General features: G+C 40.0%; 1 protein-coding gene across 9 annotated transcripts in view; it reads left to right on the top strand.

The window, feature by feature from the left end:
• ankrd44 (ankyrin repeat domain 44) overlaps window positions 1–23,792 on the top strand; it is a 226,283-nt gene that overhangs the window by 125,120 nt on the left and 77,371 nt on the right. For all 9 annotated transcript variants that reach the window (XM_062969143.1, XM_062969141.1, XM_062969142.1 and 6 more), the window contains exons 4-5: window positions 8,893–8,963; window positions 21,949–22,149. In XM_062969143.1, the coding sequence (XP_062825213.1) occupies window positions 8,893–8,963; window positions 21,949–22,149 (272 nt within the window). The remainder of the gene's footprint in view (window positions 1–8,892; window positions 8,964–21,948; window positions 22,150–23,792) is intronic.

Below are 23,792 nucleotides of genomic sequence, written 5' to 3'. Positions count from 1 at the left end.
AAGCTTTATTGGCAGATTTGGCTTCCTCTTTCCTTCTCTCTCTAGTGAGTGGGCCAGCCTCTGTTTATCTTTTTTTGGAAAATGGGCATTTCTAGAACCTTTTGGAGATTTTATGATCTTTGAAAAGGCATGACCTTGTTAGTAGTCACAACCTTTTGAAAAATGATGCCATAACTTCTTGGTAAAGAACACGACCTGTTAGAGACATAATCTGGTATTCATGCAAGGCAATCAGGTTTCTCAGCTGTTAGACTGATAAACTTAGATATCTCTTTGTTCTGTTAGGGACAAAGGTATGCCAATGCACAAAATGCACACACACAGTTTCAGAAGTGTTATTTTAGTTGCCCAAAAACATCTACTCTCCCTTAAAATATATTTGCCTTTAAAATCATGCTCTCAAGAGACAAAAATAAGCAGACTTCTTCAAAAGTAACATAGTTGGTTTACTCACAAACTTCATGTATTCAGCATACAGGCAGTTTGCTTATCAATCCATTTACACATAGATTTGAAGTAGTTTATCTGTGTCTAGTTTGAAAGTCCATTGGAGTCTCTAAGCATACTACAGTAGAGTCACACTTATCCAAGATAAATGGGCCAGCAGAACACTGGATAAGCGAAAATCTTGGATAATAAGGAAGGATTAAGAAAAAAGCCTATTAAACATATAATTACATTATGATTTTACAAATTAAGCACCAAAACATCATGTTTTACATGAATTTGACAGAAAAAGCAGTTCAGTACACAGTAATGTTATCTAGTAATTACTGTATTTACAAATTTAGCACCAAAACATTGCAACATTTACTACAAAAACAATGACTACTAAAAGGCAGACTGCACTGGATAATACAGAACATTGGATAAGTGAGACTCTACTGTATTTCTACTGAAGTCTAAAGCATATAGTTCCTACATTGACGTCTCTAAGCATACTCGTCTAAAATGGAGTCTGAGCCCTGAACAAGCCCGGTTCTGATCACATGGTCTGTAGCTCCTCCCACAACAAAGAGTTAAAGAAAACTGCAAAGCAATAAACACATATACAATACGGTAAGCATTATATACATAACAAATAACTAGTGGAGGCTTGAGAAGGTTGCTATTTCCAACAATCTCAAACTGGAAGGAGTTTATGGGAATGCTTTCAACAATCAATGTCAACGCCCCCCCATAAAAGGGCCTGATCTGGTTTACTTTTCAAGAAGCACACGTGATCTAAATCGAGTTTCTCACACTTTGCGTAGCCACAATTTTGTTCCTTCCTCATCCACCCACCCTTTAGGGTGAACATGAGTCCCTGCTGGAATTTTGTAAGTTTTTTGGTGTTGTTTTCCTCTGCTTCGTCCTTTACATTCTTTGTGATATACTCCCCTACTCTTGACTTATCCATGGGTCATTGCACATTTTGGGCTCAAAACCTGCCCTTATCTGCAAGATCGACTTATAGTTAATGATATAAAGTAACACACCTTCTTTTCTTAGGAGACTGAATTGCTACCTCCTAAACACTTACCCAAAGTGTAAGGAACAGTGCTATTTTTAAACATGTTGTCAGTGATGACTGGTCGTTTCTAGGCCAATGAAATTGTGAACCTGTTCCAGCTTTTAGTCAGAAAGTTAAAGGAGCTAGCCAACATGATAAATCTGTTGTGAGGAATGGGTTCAGCAGAGTTGTTGTGATTAAAACTCAGAGCAGACAAACGTCTGCCACTTGTAATTCTGAAATGAATCTACCCCTTGGCTAGAATAAAATTTTTGTGTGCAGTGCTCCATGGGACGTTGCAGGTGGAATGATTCAACTCTTTTTTGAACAAGAAACACTGTCATGTTTTATGAGGCTTTTTTCAAACCCTGGAATGGTGTGGGGATTGATGCTGTTTCTTGTTGTATGTATTCTGGCTGCTTTCCTCTTTTATATCTCTGGAGTGTCATTATTAACACAGCACATTTCTGCTCATATACCCTCCTGGCATAACCCATGGTAACTTTTTCTTTAGCTGCAGTGGACTTCAAGAGGAGAGAAGCAAGATGCCTCTCTCTCAAACTAGCAGTGCACTCTCAACTTTCATTGATTTCTTATGGCTGATTTTTTTTGGACTGATTCTTAAAGGATAGGTAAAGGTCAAGGTAAAAGTTTTTCCCTGACGTTAGGTCTAGTCGTGTCCGACTCTGGGGGTTAGTGCTCATCTCCATTTCTAAACCGAAGAGCTGGCATTGTCCGTAGACACCTCCAAGGTCATGTGGTCAGCATGACTGCATGGAGCCCCATTACTTTCCCACTGGAGCGGTACCTATTGATCTACTCACATTTGCATGTTTTTGAACTGCTAGGTTGGCAGAAGCTGGGGCTAACAACAGGAGCTCACCCCGCTTCCCAGATTTGAAAAGCCGACCTTTCAGTCCACAAGTTCAGCAGCTCAGCAGTTTAACCTGTGAGCAGGTTAAATGTGAGCAGTTTTTTATTGTGTCAGAAGCAACTTGAGAACATACTGCAAGTTACTTCTGGTGTGAGAGAATTGGCCGTCTACAGAGACGTTGCTCAGGGGACGCTCAGATGGGAGACTTCTCTCATGTCCCTGCAAGCTAGAGCTGACAGACGGGATCTCATCCCGTCTCACAGATTCAAACCGGAAACCTTCAGATCAGCAACCCACTTCAGGTCAGCAATTCAGCCGATACATCTTTTCTATTTGTGAGCTTTTTAAAATTAAATGAACATGTTATGTTATATATTTTATTGTATTTAGTATATTCTGCTGTACTGCTCCATGCTTTGTATTATTTATTATGACACAGCAAACAAGATAGATATGCTGGATTTCGTATCACAAAATCACAAGTCGAACACATCCCAAGTGTCTAGGACTGTGTGATGTATTTTCGGATGATACGTGCAGATCCCAGTAGGGTGGCCTTTTGCAGTTGGCAGATCGTGATTTTGTCAATGTCTATTGTTTCCAAATTCCGGCTGAGATCTTTTGGCACGGCACCCAATGTGCCGATCACCACTGGGACCACCTGCACTGGTTTCTGCCAGAGTCTTTGCAATTCAATCTTGAGGTCCTGACAGCGGCTGAGTTTTTCCTGTTGTTTTTCGTCAATGCGACTGTCACCTGGGATGGCAACATCAATGATCCAAACCTTTTTCTTTTCCACAACTGTGATGTCTGGTGTGTTGTGTTCCAGAACTTTGTCAGTCTGGATTCGGAAGTCCCACAGTATCTTTGCGTGCTCATTTTCCAATACTTTTGCAGGTTTGTGATCCCACCAGTTCTTTGCTGCTGGGAGATGGTACTTGAGGCATAAGTTCCAATGAATCATTTGGGCCACATAGTTGTGCCTCTGTTTGTAGTCTATCTGTGCGATTTTCTTACAGCAGCTGAGGATATGATCAATGGTTTCATCAATTTATTATTATTATTATTATTATTATTATTATTATTATTATTATTATTATTATTATTACCATCATCTTGTTACCAGATGTACAACTAATAGAATATTGTCTGCCAGACTAGATGCTGCTAAAAGAATTGGCCCGTTGAATTTCTGACTAGGCTTAAGAGAGACTTTTGTGAAATATGTTCATAGTTAGACTTGTGGCACATGAACTTGTGGTAGTACAAATAAATATAGCATCTAATGAATAAAGCATATGTCGTGTGCATTGAGACATATCAGATATGGGCCTCTAGGTTGCTATTAAAATAAATTATTCAGAGGTGAATTACAGGACCTTCAGCCAGATGTATAAAAAATGGCACTGTGGCTGTGTAGGTTTATACGGTCTGAGAGCCTGGCATTGCCTGGTTAGACTGAAATAATGGGGATAAAGTTAATGTCTCTTCCCCCACATCTCTGTGCATTTTAATGACAAAGCATATTTTTCTTAAGCATTCTTTAATCCCTGACATTTCTAACTAAAATAGCTGGAGAGTAAGTAAACTTGATTTCAACTGAGTGACTAGAACCCACATCTGGAATTGTTTGAATTGGAATCCCATATTCACAGAGAAAGTCTTGTATTCACTGGGATCGCAGTGTGAAATAAGGAGAGGATTAGCTTTTACCTTTCCAGCGACAACCTTGGTGAAATTGGTCTCATCGTACTGCAATGAGGATCATTCCCTTGGAACTGAATCATTTTTCTTCATACCAGCATGTTTCCCCTGCCCTTCATTTCCTTGAAATTGTGACTGGGGAAGGAGTTGAACAACCCTCCGTCCTACATACTGTGGTCTTGAGAAACATCACCTTCCTTCAGCACCTGGAATTACATTAAAGACAACACCTCCAGGCATGACTACTAGTTGTGCAATTTTGAAACCCCAACTCAAAGTAATTTTTTTCCAATCTCTGCATAGACCTTGGAGAGCTGCATCTGGCCAGCCCTAGTTTAGGTAGGAGAATTTTCTGATTTAGTAATTTTCTGATCTAGTATTCATTTTCATGTTTCACTTCTTGTATTTTGCATTAGTTGTGAGAAAATTGGAGGAAATGAGAGTTTTGTTATAATAGTATTATAATCCTATACAGTGGGGGAGTAGTCAGATACCAATTGTACAAGTTCTCCCACTTAAAAAGATGAGAGAGGCCTGTAATTGACATCATAGGTAGACCTAAACTATGAGAGACAACATGAGAAAATACATCCAGAAAATCATATTGTCTGATTTTTCACAAATTTATTTTCAAACTATGGTGAAAAAAAAGTATTTGGTCCATAAAAGAAGTTTATCTTAATACTCTGTTATATATCCTTTATTGGCAGTGACAGAGGTCAAATGTTTTCTGTAAGTCCTCACAAGGCACACACTGTTGCTGGTATGTTGGCCCCATTCCTCCATGCAGATCTATCTCAAAAACAGTGATGTTTTGGGGCTGTCGCTGGGCAACACGAACTTTCAACTCTATAGGGTTGAGATCTGGAGACTGGCTAGGCATCTCCAGGACCTTGAAATGCTTCTTATGATGCCACTCCTTTGTTGCCCTGGTGGTATGCTTGGGATCATGGTCATGCTGAAAGACCCAGCCACGTTTCATCTTCAGTGCCCTTGCTGATGAAAGAAGGTTTGCACTCAAAATCTCACGATACATGGCCCCATTCATTCTTTCATGTATATGGATCAGTCACCCTGGTCCCTTTGCAAAGAAACAGCCCCAAAGCATGATCTTGCCACCCCCATGCTTCACAGTAGGTATAGTGTTCTTTGGATGCAACTCAGCATTCTTTCTCCTCCAAACACGACTCTGAGTTGTGTTTCTGCCAAACAGTTCTACTTTGTTTTCATCTGACCATATGACATTCTCCCAATACTCTTATGGATCATCCAAATGCTCTCTAGCAAACTTCAGTTTTGCCCGGACATGTACTGGCTTAAGCAGGGGACACGTCTGGCACTGCAGGATCTGAGTCCCAGGCAGCGTAGTGTGTAGTGATGGTAGCCTTTGTGACGTTGGTCCCAGCTCTCTGCAGGTCATTCACTAAGTCCCCCTGTGTGGTTCTGGGATTTTTGCTCACCATTCTTGTGATCATTTTGACCCCACGGGGTGAGATCTTGCATGGAGCCTCAGACTGAGGGAGATTCTCAGTGGTCTTGCATCTCTTCCATTTTCTAATTATTGCTCCCACAGTTGATTTCTTCACATCAAGCTGCTTATCTATTGCAGATTCAGTCTTCCCAGTCAATTTTGTTTCTGGTGTCCTTCGACAGCTCTTTGGTCTTCACCATAGTGGAGTTTGGAGTGTGACTGCTTGAGGTTGTGGACAGGTGTCTTTTATACTGATAACAAGTTCAAATAGGTGCCATTACTACAGGTAATGAGTGGAGGACAGAGGAGCCTCTTAAAGAAGTTACAGGTCTGTGAGACCCAGAAATCTTGCTTGTTTGTAGGTGACTAAATACTTATTTTCCACCATAATTTGCAAATAAATTTGTGAAAAATCAGACAATGTGATTTTCTGGATGTATTTTCTCATGTGATGGATGGACGGTATCCTTGAAGTGACTGGGTTGACCTTGATGGAACTGGAGGCAGTGACAGCCGACAGGGAGCTCTGGCGTGGACTGGTCCATGAGGTCACAAAGAGTCGGAGACGACTAAAAGACTGAGCAGCAGCAGTCTCTCATAGTTGAGGTCGACCTATGATGTCAATTACAGGCCTCTCTCAAATTAGAAATATACTCTTATGGATTGACTTAAGAAGTAAGAAGTAATCTGGACGACGATTTGGGATTGGTGCTACGTTTTGTATGTTTTACATTTTTGATTGGTTTTAAATCTGTATTTATGTGTTAGATTGATTGATTTTGATTTTAATGGTTAATTGTGGATGTTTTATCTGATCTTTGCATATTTGCGACATTGAATGTTTGCCTAAATTGGAAGCCGCTCTGAGTCCCATTCAGGGTGAGATGGAGCAGGGTAGAAATAAAGTAAATAAATAAGTAAAATGAATAGATTTTGTTGGTCCAGAAAAGATTTCCTCAGCCTGTTTCCATCTAGTTATATGGTCATTGGACCATACTTTTGTATGTGAGACTGCAATAAGTCAAATTATCACAGTCTTTCTTTGTTTTTTCTTATTTCCATGGAAAAGAGGGATGAGTTTCTGCCCTCTGAACTTTTGTCTGAATAATTCAGTGGTTCTCACCAGGTGGATCCTCAGATGTTTTGGCCTTCAACTCCCAGAAATCCTAACAGCTGGTAAACTGGCTGGGATTTCTGGGAATTGTAGACCAAAATACCTGGGGCCCACAGGTTGAGAACCACTGGCGTAATTGCTTTAAAATGTATGTGGATTGAACCAGATGTACAGACCTTTTCTCTGTGTGAGGAAAGCAGCACCTTGTGGAGCTTGCAGAGGAAGAGGATATGGAAACCAGAATGTGATAACACTGATAACATATGCACTTGTTTCTGTATTGTGGTTACATTGGCTGCTATGGTTTTGTCTTTTTTTTGACAACTGTATTAAACAAGCAGCTACCAAAAGAGAATTTCCTTTTTTATTTGCTTCCATTCTGAAATTTGAAATTGTCCACATGGGTGGTTAAGATAGTTGCCAGTCGCAGATTGTTTTATTGATTAGCCCATGGAGGGTGATCAAGATCATGATACCTTTGCTTTATGATCATACAACATACCCAAATTCTGTTTCATATAAAAATTATTAAAATATTGTGAATAAGATTACTCTTCAGGCTATACGTTTATCATGTGTATGAAACAGAAATAAATTTTGTGTTTATGCTTCAATCCCACATCCAAGATATTTCATTAGATATGCATATGCAAATACAGGCATTCCTAAATTTAATAAAACACTTCTGGTCTCAAGAATTTGGATAAAGGATACTCCATCTGTAATAGGAGAAGGGTTTGGCTATAGTGAATTTTATGGATTTTTTTCTTCTGATATCTGCCAACCAATGGAGACTTCTGGCTTAGATCTGTGCTCTGGAAATGAGATTCTCGGAGTTGCAGTAAAACACAACCATATGCATATTTCCAAACTCATTATAAAGATGTAGAAGCAATCCAAGCACCAGTGTGGATGTTAAAGCTTCCTGCAACACTGGTGTGGGTTCTTTCCTTGCAGGTTTCCAAGTAGCAGCTGTATATTAACAACTGCAAACTTTTCTCCTTGCTGTGTGCAGAAATCTCTACTATTTTGGGAACTTGCTTTATCCTCGGAAACACATGAGCCTTGCAGGTTCTCCATTCCTGGTCCTCATGGGTTTTTCTTTCTATCTTTCCACCTGCTCTCCTTATAAACCGAGGTGCTAATACCAGAAATACAAATCAGTGTGCCTATATTTTCTGCTCAGCTCTCATGGTTTCTTCCGGGAGTCATGAAAGATTAATCTTTGGGCCAGGCTTTAGCACAGCAGGTTAAACCACCAGCTGCAGTAAAAATCTTGTCAGTCGAAAGGTTGACAGTTCAAAGCCTGGGTCAGGGTGAGCTCCTGACCTTTAGCCCAGCTTCTGCCTACCTAGTACAGTAGAGTCTCACTTATCCAACACTCGCTTATCCAACGTTCTGGATTATCCAAGCCATTTTTGTAGTCAATGTTTTCAATATATCATGATATTTTGGTGCTAAATTCATAAATACAGTAATTACTACATAGCATTACTGCGTATTGAACTACTTTTTCTGCCAAATTTGTTGTCTAACATGATGTTTTGGTGCTTAGTTTGTAAAATCATAACCTAATTTGATGTTTAATAGGCTTTTAATAGGCTTTTCCTTAATGCCTCCTTATTATCCAACATATTCGCTTATCCAACAGTCTGCTGGCCTGTTTATGTTGGATAAGTGAGACTCTACTGTAGTTTGAAAGCAAAATGAGAGTAGATAAATAGGTACTACTTCAAAGTGGGGAGGTATTTTAAGGCACTCATAAGGAAATGCCAGAAAAATGCGGGTGATTAGACCAAAGAGGAAGTTTACGAACAAAGCTCTTTGGCAGGGAGATGGAGCAACAGCACTCCCCCCGCCCCCCAATGGCTGGAACTGAGCACAAGCCTCAAAGATGCCAAAGATGGAAAAAGCCAATATATACTTCTTTCTATGTACAATTGTCTGTCTTGTCTGTGTATAAATCAGCATTGAATGTTTGCCACATATGTATGTTCTGTGATCTGCCCTGAGTCCCCTTCGGGGTGAGAAGGGTAGAAAATAAATACTGTAAATAAATAAATAATCTTAGACCTGCAATCCACCTTTTGGGAATAAATGCCAGATACCAGGCAGCAGGGCAGAGTACTCCATGTTGCATGTTTATTCTGCGCAACTTGAATTATAGTGCCTATAATGGGACTCCTATCTCTTTTGTGTAACGTGATTCTAAAGACGTGTCTCTTTTCGATTTTCAGGCGCCCGTGTCAATGCCAAGGACAATATGTGGCTGACCCCTCTCCATCGAGCAGTGGCTTCAAGGAGTGAAGTGAGTAATACATCAAGGCATTGTACAACCCATATTTCATGCATTTCACTAGCAAAGATTTTAAAATTGACTTCTGGACAGTGAAGGTGAAATTTGTTGAGTTCATAGGTTAGATCTGTATTCTTGAAATATCATTCATCCTTTCCAGCTTTTAATAAAATGTCTAGAAAATATTTCAAAACACAAGCTGTCTCCACCTCGGTGATCAGCTTGACTGATTTATTTTAAGAGGGAATAGAAGATGTATACTGGTACGGTTCTGGATGTTTCAGAATGAGTCAAAAAGGCTTTCTGATCCCCAGTTGTTTAACAATAGTAGCATTAAAGTCCAGGCTGTGGCGCAGGCTGGTGAGCAGCCAGCTTCAGCCAGCTGCAACAAATCACTCTGACCAAGAAGTCATGAGTTCGAGGCCAGCTCGGAGCCTATGTTTGTCTTGTCTTTGTTCTATGTTAAAGGCATTGAATGTTTGCCTTATATGTGTAATGTGATCTGCCCTGAGTCCCCTTCGGGGTGAGAAGGGCGGAATATAAATACTGTAAATAAATAAATAAATAAATAAATAAATAAATAAATAAATAAATAAGCATGTTACATTGTTGACAATGAAGGTTTTTGCATGGAAGGAAGGAAGGGCCATGGATATCATTCACATCTGACACCGGAAGGGCCATGGATATCATTCACATCAGACACCGGAAGGGCCATGGATATCATTCACATCTGACACCAAAAGAGATTCCCTGGACTCAGAATCCTATAATTCCATTTACAGTTGGCCCTCCCTATCCACAGATTCACCCATCCACAGCTTGAAAATATTAGTTAAAAATCCAAAAAGCAAACCTTGATTTTATCATTAAGGGACTCAGTTTTGCTATGCTGTTGTATATAATGAGATTCAGGCATTCACAGATATTGGTATCTGCAGCAGAAGGGCCCTGGAACCAAACTGCAGCAGATACTAAGGTTCTGTTGTAAATATATCACTTATCCACCAATCCGAAGTTGGCAAAACATAAGGTTTTAGTAAGGTATCCTTAAACAACTTGTATCTCTGCCTGGATTGTCAATCATTTTGTGCAGCTTGTCTTGTCGAGATGTGTGACTGTCAGAGACTACAGGCAAAAACCTGGAAATTTACTTTTTCATACTATAAGCCTTCAAACACCCTGATCAGCATGACTAGGGTCCCTTCTACATTAATATACTTAATTTATATTCCGCTCTATCTCCCCAAGGGGACCCATGGTGGATTACAGAACACAAATATGGAAAACATTCAATGCCTTTATACAGTTAACAGGGATAGACAATACATAGACATAGACATTGCCATATAACCAGATTATCAAGGCAGATAACCCACGTTATCTACTCTGAACTAGATTATAGGAATCTACACTGCCATATAATTCAGTTCAACACAGATGATCTGGATTTTATATGGCAGTGTAGGGGGGACCATTGATTCTTAGAGTTGTCATTCAAAACACACTAGTAACACTTCCAAGCTCTTTTAGTAGGACACTGTCTTCATTTAAGTCATGCAAGGTCCAAGAACCTTCTATATGAAATCTTTTTTAGTCTTTTGGTGTGTATGATAGGCTTTTCTATTTTCTTAGTGAGACAAGTATTGATTGAATTGCTTTCACTGTTCTCTGGATCATCCCCAACTGCAAAGTATATAGAGTGAGATTTTTTTAATGACAGTTGACTTTCAGGGCAGAAATGGTTGACAAATGTATTTGGATACAGTAAAGTCTCACTTATCCAAGCCTCACTTATCCAAACTTCTGGATTATCCAAGCCATTTTGGTAGTCAATGTTTTCAATATATCATGATATTTTGATGCTAAATTCGTAAATACATTAATTACAACATAACATTACTGCGTTTTGAACTGCTTTTTCTGTCAAATTTGTTGTAAAACATGATGTTTTGGTGCTTAATTTGTAAAACCATAACCTAATTTGATGTTTAATAGGCTTTTCCTTAATCCCTCCTTATTATCCAACATATTCGCTTATCCAAGCTTCTGCTGGCCCGTTTAGCTTGGTAAGTGAGACTTTACTGTATTTTGTAGGGAAGGGATTAAAACTGAAAGCAAGAAGATACTGGGGAAGGTTGTCTGCAACTGTGTGTATGCTCATGAATCCAGTAAGAAGCTGCTAGTATACATGTTTTTGCTGCATTTGAAAAGTTATTTTTTGAATTACTAACCTAATGAGTTGTAATTTCCCAGCTGTTCCTTCCCCTGTGCTTTTCTTGTCTTTGGAGGACAGAACTGTCTGTGCTTCATTAGCATTTGATACGTCTCTTAAAGTAGTCAACTGTTCTCAGTTGAATCATAGAATCATAGAATAGTAGAGTTGGAAGAGACCTCATGGGCCATCCAGTCCAACCCCCTGCCAAGAAAATGAGGTAGAAAATGGCTATCATCTTCCCAGTGCTGCTTATCCTTCTGGTCTTTGTGTCTTGAATGATAGGCATCTCCATCTTGTATACTGCTGGAGTCACGGTGGTGTAATGGGTTAAACCCTTTTGCCAGCTGAACTGCTGACTTGAAGATTAGGTTGTTGACCTGAAGGTTGCCAGTTTGAATCCGCGAGACGGGATGAGCTCTTGTCTGGCAGCTTTAGCTTGCGGGGACACGAGAGAAGCCTCTCAGCAGGATGGTAACACATCCGGGCGTCTCCTGGGTAACGTCTCTGTAGACAGCCAATTCTCTCACACTAGAAGCAACTTGCAGTATGTTCTCAAGTCGCTTCTGACACGATTAAAAAACCTTCAAAGGTAGCCAAATATCTTGGTCTGAGTGCTGCCAAAGGCTTTTAGGGCTGGAATCACTGGATTGTTGTGAGTTTTCTGGGCTGAATGGCCATGTTCCAAAAGTATTATATCCTGATGTTTTGCCCACATCTATGGTAGGCATTCTCAGAGGTTGTGACCTTGCGTATAGATGTCAACGCTTATCCCATGGATCCGTTTTTCTCAGCTGATCCACTTGTGGAAGTATGTGAAGGCATTTCATTTTATGTTGCAAGAAATAAAGCATGTTTTTTAAAATATGTGAACATTTTATTTATTTATTTAATCAGTGCCTCACTTTTCTCTTTATAAGGAACAATTAATTTCTATAATCATGGTAATGGGGAAAAAATGGTAGCAATACCTCCCAATCTTACTTGTCTCTGGAACAGAATACCCTGTTTTCCCTAAAATAAGACATCCCCAGAAAATAAGACCTAGTAGAAGTTTTGCTGAATTGTTAAATATAAGGCCTCCCCCGAAAGTAAGACCTAGCAAAAGTTTGTAAATGTACATACCATAGAGTGTTGTACATGGAAATAATGGTAGGGTAGGTAAAGGTTTTCCCCTGACGTTAAGTCCAGTCATGTCTGACTCTGTGGGTTGGTGCTCATCTCCATTTCTATTTTATTTCTAAGGAAATAAATGGTAGTAACAAGAAATTCTTGATAGGATTCACAGTTTGTCTGGTTATGCTGGTTTTTGATGACAACTACTGTGCAGTATATAATAAATGTTCGTTTTATTTGTTCAACAATAAGTGTGAATTCTTCTTCATGGAAAAATAAGACATCCCCTGAAAATAAGTTCTAGAGCATCTTTGGGAGCAAAAATTAATATAAGACACTGTCTTATTTTCGGGAAAACACGGTAATAGATGCTTTCTTTGGATTCTTCCATCTATTAATCATCATTTAATTGTGGGCTTGAACTGTAAACATATTCTCATATTTATTCTTCTGAGGTAGACCTCTTGGGCAACTGCTGATCACTGGATATAAATAGAATTCGTCATGTACAATATAGTTCTTTTTTCATATTAGCTGATAAGGCATCCAAAGGTAATCTTCGTAGGAAGGAAGAGTGTGGGTTTTGCTGAAAACAGTTTTATTTTTAACTGAAGAAGGAATGATCACCTGCTGCTGCCTTCCAGCATCCTGGCACAGGATCTTCCCTAATGTGACACTTGATTTGTAGCGTAGCAGAAAGCAGTTCACGGCAGATAATAAGACACTGGAATAACCTTGACAGAAATGGGACATTCTCTAGAGATCTGCTGACTTAGACTGCAAACCTCTGCACAGTTAGGTTGGAGGCAGGCAGCTGCTTCTCACAGAGGGCTGGTTTTTGTATATAAATGCACATTTCCCCCCTCTTTTCCCCATGGCTTCTCATCTCCCTGCTTTTGGGAGCGTTATAAAATTCTGTAAAGCCTTGCTTTTTTTTTTTCGTGTCAGGAGCAACCGGAGTTGCTTCTGGAGTGAGAGAATTGGCCGTCTGCAAGGACGTTGCCCAGGGGACGCCCGGATGTTTTTGATGTTTTTACCATCCTTGTGGGAGGCTTCTCTCATGTCCCCGCATGGAGCTGGAGCTGATAGAGGGAGCTCATCCACACTCTCCCCAGGTGGGATTCGAACCTGGCAGCTTTCAGGTCAGCAACCCAACCTTCAAGTCACTTAGTCCACTACGCCATCTGGGAGCTCATCCGTGCTCTCCCCGGGTGGAATTTGAACCTGGCAGCCTTCAGGTCAGCAACCCAACCTTCAAGTCACAAGGCTTTTATTCCCTAGGCCACCGGAGGCTCCTTTATTTTGGATATGAAACACACACATGCACACCTATGATTTAGCTCCAGTTTTAGACTGTTCTCAATGCAATGTACATCGGTGGGATTTTGTCACACTCATTGTGTAAGGGATTGCAGCTCTGATGTGTGATTCTGGAGAGCAGCAAGCATTGCATGTCAAGTGATGAAGCAAGCTCTGAAGAATTTGCTTGGTATTTTCTGAAGTGAGTTTGAGATGGTTCAAGACAATTTTCTGAAGTGAGTTCAAGATAGTTTGAGACAATAGCTTCTTTTTTAAATCATGTCTCCTCTAGAGTAAATTTCATTTTCATCTTCCATTTTATGTTTGCAGATGAAAAAGGAAAGAAACCTCCTTTAGTCTTAAGACTTGGTTTCCACTTTCTTTAAAAAAGGCAAAAATTGAGGATAGGATGCCGATAGATGGTGGAAAGAGCGAAACATTTCACCATTTTCTTGTTGCTCAGCTCAAATTTTTCATTTAATCCCATATCTATTAAAAATAGTACCACTCCGGCGGGAAGGTAACGGGGCTCCATGCAGTCATACCGGCCACATGACCTTGGAGGTGTCTACGGACAACGCCGGCTCTTCGGCTTAGAAATGGAGATGAGCACCAACCCCCAGAGTCGGTCACGACTGGGCTTAACATCAGGGGAAAACCTTTATCTTAAAGTGCTGAATGTATTTTAATCTGCTTTATTATATTTCCATGGTTATTTTTTAATTTTTTTCTAGGGTACTTCCTTTATTCCAATGTACCTTGTATGTTTTATATCTTGTTGTTAGCCGCTTTGAATCCCTGATTGGGGAGAAAAGCAGTATATAAATTAATTAATCAATAATAATAATAATTGTGCATTTCCAATTTGAGAAGGTATCAAATCAGGTAACTGAAAGTTTATTTATCTGAAGCAACAAAGGGTTGCATGTGATTAAAGTGGCCATAAAGCTGATTTTGTGGTTGTGTGCCTTCAAGTCATTTCTGATTTAGGGTGAACCTATCATGGGGTTTTCTGGGATTGGGTGACTCACCAGGGTGCCTATATCATCCAATCCCCTACAGCAGTTGTTCTCAACCAGTGAGTCCCCAGATGTTTTGGCCTTCAACTCCCAGAAATTCTAATAGCTGGTAAACTGGTTGGGATTTCTGGGAGTTGTAGGCCAAAACATCTGGGGACCCACAAGTTGAGAAGCACTGTCCTACAGAGTTTCTCCTACAGGCATGATACTGGGATTTTATGTCAGAATTTACGAAGGCATTGAATGTTTGACATTGTATGTTGGAATCCGCCCTGAGTCCCCTTGGGGAGATAGGGTGGAATACAAATAAACTACTTTATTGTTATTATTATTATTATTATTATTATTATTATTATTATTATTATTATTATTAAGAGCTGTGCAACCTTGAGGATTTATAAAGGATTTTATAAATTTTATTTTATTTTATAAATTTTATTTTATAAATATAATTTTAAAAGGATCTGCAGCATGCCTCACTCTACATGTAACTGAATGTGGAACCTTCACTCACTTATGGGAAGGATTAATATGTATGCATCTATGTATGTAATAACAATAACCGTATTTGCTCGAGTGTCATGCACCATCTAATCTAATATATGCGGCAGAATGAATTCACTTTAATTGCCTTGATTCAATGCTACAGACTCATGGGAGCTGTAGTTTTACAAGATCTTAATAATTATCTGCCAAAAAATACTGAAGCTTCACCAAATTACTAATCCCAGAACTGCACAGAATTGAGCCATGAGTTAAATTAGAGGCGATATCACTCAAATAAGAGCTGCAGGTGCTCCTGAAGCAGCTTCCCCTTTTGCTTTGTATCAGCACTAAGATTACCATATTATGTGAATCTAATGCGCACCTTAATTTTGAAGAGATAATTTAGCCCAAAATGTTGAACACTAGAATTGAGTAAATGGGGTAGTAATTATGTTTAGCAAGTCAGTGCTTCTTAAGATATATGATGTGGGACTGGCAATCCCCTCCAGCCAAGCTTCCATAAACTAGGATCACATTTATGCCCACTGTTCCAACTGGGTTTATTTTTCCTGGAATCTCCCTGGGGGTAGATGATTTGGGGCCATCACTGGTCCATGAACCATCACCTTAAGGAGCATTATTGTAAAGGAGGAAAAGAGAAAAAGGCTGCACATATTATGAACTCCATTGCACTATTTTAGGCTTTCGAATCAAAAGCTTGACACTTCAGAGATAGAGAGATTACAAAGCCAAATCATTATGCCATATTTGATAAAAACCACCAGGTCTGACATGTGAAACAAACCCGACAGGTTACAATGCTAGGAGGGGAAGACCACCTCTTTGCTTTCTTTTAATCTGATATGTAATCTTTACTATTAAGATGGAGGCAGTCTTCACACTTTGTGCATACACCCAGGCACACACACTTTTATTTCTTTCCACGCCTTTGCATTCTGCAGGAGACTTCTTTTCATGTACTTGTTCTAGAAGCTAGCAGCTGGGAAATTCTAATAGCAGCCAAACAATAGCTGAGTTCAGAAATGAGCTCCAAGGGTTCGCGCCTCCAGGCTTGGCAAGCGCTCAAATTGTTCCAGAGGCAAATCTATCAATCTTTGGAGAAAAGCTGAGCTAGCAACTTCGTTTTCCCTTTTTTTTTTAATTAAAAAAAAAGCTTCTTTCGGCAGTCAACTCATGTACATGCATTGTGTTGACTCAATGTTTTGGTTGGTATAAAAACAAACAAAAGTGGAAATAACATAGAATGATAACGCTGATGAAAATTCAGTCAGTCTGAGTGTTTTGTATTCCTTTACTCAATACAGTGTTGAGACAAGCGTGGGGAGATGGGAATGACCATATTCTGGACAAATCTGTCAAAACAGAGAAAACGGGAAAGTGGATTCATAGTATCTTCAGATGTGGCAGAGAATTCCATCTTCTTTCAGTCCTTTCAGTTTATAAATTCTCAGTAAGAACACATGTTGGCTGCTAGGACGAGAGCAAACTGTTCCACTACACTATTTTTCACTTTAATTGACTTTTGTGTTGTCCAATGTAGGACATATTGGGTTGGGGAGGGGTCCCAATCCCAAAGCACTTTAAGTAGTACTTCTCTCATCTAATGCACTCTCCTGCCCCATCCATCTAAGGTGGAACACTGTATAGCCAAGCCATCCAGGTTTTTAAAAATCTGTTTGAACACACTGCATAACTTAGAGGCCATTGCTTTGGAAGCATAATTTCTGAAACACTTACATGTCTTAAAATTTGTGTCAGGCGTGAAATCTACTTAATGGTTAGCCAAAATTCACTTTGCCATTTGAGCCATTACTGTTTTTCTCATCTTAAAGAACTACAGACAATCCTGCTAGCTTCATAGACCAGAGATGTGAAAGGATGCAGAAGTTAGCCTAATTCAGAAGCTCAATCATCCATGTAGGGAGGAACAACATCAAGTGCTCATTTAGGCCCAAGATGTGAAAAGAGATTGTAACTGCTAACTATCAAAAACACTGTGGCTCCAAAAATGGAGGACCGTAATGATGCTCATTTGATCCTTTCAGACCATCCTGCTCAACACAAGATAATTGGGAACTGATAACAATTTTAAAGGAGCTATCCAAGTGCTGATCTCTGTTCACAAACTAGATCCAGCACCTTGGAAAGCTCTTTTATTTCCTAAAATAAAAAACCCAAGGGGGAAAGGCCAACACATGATGCCTTGCACACTTGAGTCTCTTGAATGCTCTTTTAAAGTTTTACGTGTGCTGAGTACTTTGCCAAAAAAGCACATTCAAGAAAACATGGTCCAAAATTGTTGTTTGCAGCAAAAACTGGATCTAAAGCAAGATAAATATAATCAAAAAGAGATTCTTCACTCCTTTTCCCCTAACTCCCCTTTACAAAGCGATGATGTTTTTGTGTGCCTTCAAGACATTTCTGGCTTATGGTGACCCTAAGGCAAACCCATCACAAGGATTTTAAGGGCTGAGCATCTGTGACTTCCCCAAGGTCACCAAGTGGTTTCCATGATCGTGAGAAATCAAACTTGGATCTCCAGAGTAGTAGGCCAAAGCTCAAAACAGTGCACCATGTTAGCCCAGTACACCACACTGGCTCTCTTATAATGCTATTCACCCTGGGAAAAAGATAGAAAGTTCCCTCATTTTTCCTTGGAACTGAACGTATATCAGCTAGATAATTTTCACTGACAACTGGTTTGTTTCCAGATACCATACATCTAGACTAGTCTGCAAGTTCAGCAGCTCAGCGCTTTAACACACTGCGCCACCACCAGGGGCCCATTCAACACTTTAGGTATAGTTAAAACGAAATAAACATAAACTGAAGCTGTTTCTCTGTCAATGCCACAATGCGCTTCATTTCATGGACTGGGTTTTCTTAGGCAAGTAATAATTAGGAGTAGTTTTGCCAGCCCACAGCACATGGTGCATAATGCATGCAGTACCAGAGTTAAAAATAAGATAGTTTATGTAAATTTGTTCTTAAGTAAGTTGGAACAGGTACATTTTAAGTGTAATTCCAGCCATATACAAGAGATATACATATGCACACACACACACACACACACACACACTGTGGATAGCATAGGGAAGGGTGAATGCCCCTGTAGTGTTTGTTTTGCTGTCTGTGCCTCTGTTCAGGAGATTTCACCTCACTTTCTGTCTCTTCGATAATTGGATTTTGGAAAATTTGGTTTGTTGGTGAAAACAAGGATTGGTGATAAAGCTTCAATGGAGACACCTTTTCCCCATGATAACTCTTCCAGGATTGAATTTTCCTTCCACAGGGTATATTTCTCTCACTTCCTGTTGTCTCCCTCCCATTCTTAACTATGAGTCATTTGTAAGTTGGATGTTTGTAACTCAGGGACCATCTGTATACTTGCTTCCAAAAATGAATTAATTATCATAGTCTGAGTGGGGTCTATATGAAAATAAGTCTGTCCTGAAGAGGTGGGAAAGTGCAGGCCTACAAAGTGTTTACACAGTTTGAAAATAGGGTAAATGGAGGGGCTTAGAGAGACAGAGTTCTGCAGACAACTCCCTTTGTGCTGGTTGAAAATGATAAGAAGACATGCTGAGAATTCAGACACATGCATAATGAAATTATATTATGTAGGGCATGAGTTGAAGAGGTGCGTTTGCTTGCATATGAACTGAAAAGTATTTCAATATTCTAAGAGCAGGCTGGTTCCTTTCTCTGTCTTGTTTTACATGTCACTGGGTGTGTAGTATAAAAATGTTAGGCTACGAGAATGATTTGTTCAGTCATATGTACTCTTGGATGAAGTTTGTGACTTGAGTAGAAATGTGAGCCAGAAGGATTTTAGTTTCAGCCTTTTTGTTTCTGTTTTGGGTATTTGCACCTGTTTGAGAATGAATAGGGTGATCCCATTCTATTTTAATACATCCTGAAACATTCACAGAGGTGCAAATGGTTATTGGGTGTGCGACAAAGCCGCTTTGATGACTTTCCCAGGCAATCAATCCACAGACACAAAAACACCAAACATTCTAGATATTCTAGATATTTGAAGTATACATTTGTGGAGGGGCAGGGGGTTAGGGAGCAAGGAATGTCTATTCGTAAAGACCACCTTTTTTTGTAGTGGCCACTATTTTCTGTCTCAGCATGCCCCAAAATAACACTATTTTAAAAGCATTTTGGAAGAAAAGAACAGATTAGCTTCCAGTAGAGGCTGCAGTGTGGTTTAATGGTTTGAGCATCGGGCAATGACTCTGAAGACTAGGGTCGAATCTTTGCTTAGCCATGGAAATTCACCTAGTGAACTTGAGCAAGTCTCAGCCTCAGAGGAAAGCTAAGGCAAACTCCTGAACAAATCTTGCCAAGAAAACGCTATGATAGTAGGTTCATGCTCGAATTGCCATAAGTTGACATACAACTTGAAAGAAACAACAAAAGACTGCAGGAGTCAGCTCTGTTACTTTCATCACTGGCAGAAGCAGATGATTGTAAATAAAACAACAGTTAAAAAGAAAGAAAAATGAGTGGGATTAGCAAAATAAATAAATAAATAAATAAATAAAATGTTTGGACAGCAACAACAATAAAGGATTCTAAAAATGAATAATATAAAAAACGGATTATAGTTAGTGATATAAAATAAATGGGTTCTATCTTTGGAGCTAGTTCAGTGGGTATGTGTGGTACGATGGACAAGTATAGAATGATAAAGTGTGTACATGTGTCATATAGATGGGGATTGGCTGAGAAAATGAGGGAGTTCAGTTTGGAAAAGTGTGGGATGGCTGGTGATGAAAGAGACAGGTGGGATTTTAGAAGGACAATGAACTAAAAACAGTTGAGTGAGATTATGTATGAGTTGTGGGGAAAGCATAGGACATGTAGTGCATAGATACATAACTGATTGTTACCTTCAGGTTGTTTGCACCTTATGGCATCTCTAAGGGCCCTTCCAGACAGGCGCTATATCCCAAGATCTGATCCAGGTTTTCTGTTTATCCCAGATTATCTGTCAGTGGGGACTCATATAATCAAGATTAAAGCAGAAAAAAATCTGTGATCAGATACTGGAATATAGGGTCTGTCTGGAAGGGCCCAAAGGTGAATTTATCGAGGTTTTCTTGGCAAGAGTTATTCAGAGCTAGTTGTGCCTTTGCCTTCCTCTGAGGCCAAGAGAGTGTGACTTGCTCAAGGTCATCCAGTAGGTTTCTTTGACCAAACGGGGATTTGAACCCTGGTCTCCAGACTCATAGTCCCAACACAGAAACCAAAACACCATGTTAGATCTCCTCACAATTGATTGTTGTTGTGTGCCTTCAAGTCATTTCCAACTTACGTCAACTCTATCACAGGGATTCCCTGGCAAGATTTGTTCAGAGGAGTTTTTGCCATTGCCTTTCTCTGAGGCTGAGAGTGTGACATGCCCAAAGTCACCTAATGGATTTTCACGACTGAGTGGGGATTTGAACCCTGATCTCCAGAGGTCCTGTTCAATTCTTGAACTGTTATACAATAATGGTTTGTGCACTCACAGTTGATGACTGTTTAGCAGTTATAACTAGTAGTCAAATACAGTAGAGTCTCACTTATCCAAGCTATACGGGCCGGCAGAAGCTTGGATAAGCGAATATCTTGGATAATAAGGAGGGATTAAGGAAATGCCTATTAAACATCCAATTAGATTATGATTTTACAAATTAAGCACCAAAACTTCATGTTATACAACAAATTTGACAGAAAAAGTAGTTCAATACGCAGTAATGTTATGTTGTAATTACTGTATTTACGAATTTAGCACCAAAATATCACGATATATTGAAAACATTGACTACAAAAATGGCTTGGATTATCCAGAGGCTTGGATAAGCGAGACTTGGATAAGTGAGACTCTACTGTATATATGTTTTGGAGGGTAGTGAGAATAGATATATCTATAGTACATATATAGTGTCTATAAATAACATTATGTAAGACAATTTTTGTTCTTGGGTAATAAATGTCATTTTCTAATTGGCTCTATCATAAAAACATAGAAAAAGTTTATTAAACTTTGTTTTTCAGGACATCCTGCAGCATCTTTTGCTATAGTTTTTTATTGAATATTTCATCGTCGTCGTCTCACTCGTTCAGTCGGTTTCGACTCTTCGTGACCTCATGGACCAGTCTACGCCAGAGCTCCCTGTCGGCCCCCAGTTCCTTCAATGTCGAGCCAGTCACTTCAAGGATACCGTCCATCCATCTCACCCTTGGTCGGCCTCTCTTCCTTTTTCCTTCCATTTTCCCCAGCATCATGGTCTTCTCCAAGCTTTCCTGTCTTCTCATGATGCGGCCAAAATACTTCAACTTTGCCTCCAGTGAGCAGTCGGGCATTATTTCCAGGAGGATGGACTGGTTGGATCTTCTTGTGGTCCAAGGCACTCCCAGGATTTTCCTCCAGCACCAAAGTTCAAATACTTCATAGTTTCAACCAATTCATCATAGTTTGATGCAGGGACAAAAACAAAGTTTCTGGAGTATAACAACTACTTTCAAAGCAAGTACCACACAATTAAACAGAAATAACATTTTCAAATCAGGAACAGATTCCCCCCCCCCTCCCAAATTTGGTTACATAGTGTAATTGTTTTGTTTAATTCATATAATTCCATTAAAGCTAATTATAAAGAGCTCAGAACAAGGGATATGCACAGGGCTGATGGGGATGCAGGACTGAATGTCTCCTTAGTATTCATTTTCCTTGTAGCAGAAGAAAGAAGTGGTCACTGAACAGTGTTAACGGAAGATTCCTAACCGTGATCTTTAGCTACAATTAAATGCTTGCTTCTAAGACTGAACTGTGCTGTCATTGTAGGAAGCAGTGCAAGTATTGATCAAGCATTCAGCTGATGTCAACGCGCGAGACAAGAACTGGCAGACGCCCCTCCATGTCGCAGCTGCAAATAAAGCCGTGAAGTGTGCCGAAGTGATCATCCCCCTCCTGAGCAGCGTCAACGTCTCTGACAGGGGTGGTCGGACTGCGTTGCACCACGCAGCCCTGAATGGCCACGTTGAAGTGAGTGCCCAAAACATTTCTCTGTTCTAACTTGGAACCATTTGGGAAAAGCGGGCAATACTAGATATTAGCACCAAGACACTGCCAATGTTCCTATGGCAGGTCCCACAAAATGGAACAGGAGGAATCTCTTCATTGCCTAAGATAGCCACACAGCAGCTCTCTCTAATTGACCCGGAGCAAACTGTGATGCTTTTGGCAAGACATTTGTGATAGAAACTTAAAACTGTGTGTATTCTGCCTGTCTTTTAAATCAGTTCTGCATAATTACCAAATTTGTCTTTGCAACCTGTTGTTTTTCAGATGTATTGGGCTACAACTCTCATTGCTCCCACTGACACTGGCTGGGAATAGTGGACAGCATAATGCACATAGTCTTGATTAAGGCCATTACAGAATATGCCTAAAGTTTAAGGCTGGATCTACACTGTCATATAAAATCCAGATTATCTGCTTTGAACTGGATTATATGGCAATGTCAGGTAAAGGTAAAGGTTTCCCCTGACATTAAGTCCAGTCATGACTGACTCTGGGGGTTGGTGCTCATCTCCATTTCTAAGCAGAAGAGCCGGCGTTGTCCGTAGACACCTCCAAGGTCATGTGGCCGGCATGACTGCATGGAGCGCCATTGTCTTCCCGCCGAAGCGGTACCTATTGATCTACTCACATTGGCATGTTTTCGAACTGCTAGGTTGGCAGAAGCTGGAGCTAACAGCGGGCGCTCACTCTGCTCCCGGGGTTTGAACCTGGGACCTTTTGGTCTGCAAGTTCAGCAGCTCAGTGCTTTAACCCACTTTGCCACCAGGGCTCATGGCAATGTAGACTCATATAATCCAGTTCAATTAGATAACCTAGGAGTCCTCAGTGGCACAATGGGTTAAACCCTTGGGCTGGCAAGACTGCTGACCGACAGGTTGGTGGTTTGAATCCGTTGAGAGCTGGTGAGCTCCCTCTGTCAGCTCCAGCTCCATGCGGGGACATGAAAGAAGCCTCCCACAAGGATGGTAAAACATCAGACATCCAGGCGTCCCCTGGGCAAATCCCTGAAGATGGCCAATTCTCTCACACCAGAAGTTATTTGCAGTTTCTCAAGTCATTCCTGACACAAGAAAAAAATTAGATAACATGGATTATCTACTTTGATAATCTGGATCATATGGTAGTCTAGATCCAGCCTAATATTACCCCATAAAATGTGGGAATTAGAGGTGGAGGACTCCCACAAAAGTGGGAAAACATATTAAAATCACATTTTTTTTTACTCAAGTGAACACCTCTCCAGGGCCCCTTCTACATTGCCAGATAATACAGATTATCAATGTAGACAATCCACATTATTTGCTTTGAACTGGATTATATGAGTCTACACTGCCATATAATTAAAAGCAGATAATCTGGATTAAATATGGAAGTGTAGAAGGGGCCTAGGTTTTCCAATGTGACATTCTGGTCAACTTACAGCAGGGATGAAGAAATAGTAAAGAACATATTAAGCAAATCTGCAAATAATCAAATCCACAAAAGTTTAATATGTAAATGTGGAAGTCCAATATTATCATGGGTTGGAATCATGTGGCCCCCAGATGTTGTATTGCAGGTCTATCCAGTAGTGAGGAATGCTGGAAGATGCATTCCAACATCAG

Source organism: Anolis carolinensis, chromosome 1 (assembly GCF_035594765.1).
Source record: "Anolis carolinensis isolate JA03-04 chromosome 1, rAnoCar3.1.pri, whole genome shotgun sequence".
In the NCBI taxonomy this organism is placed as follows: domain Eukaryota; kingdom Metazoa; phylum Chordata; class Lepidosauria; order Squamata; family Dactyloidae; genus Anolis; species Anolis carolinensis.
This window is presented reverse-complemented; position numbering and strand designations above follow the sequence as displayed.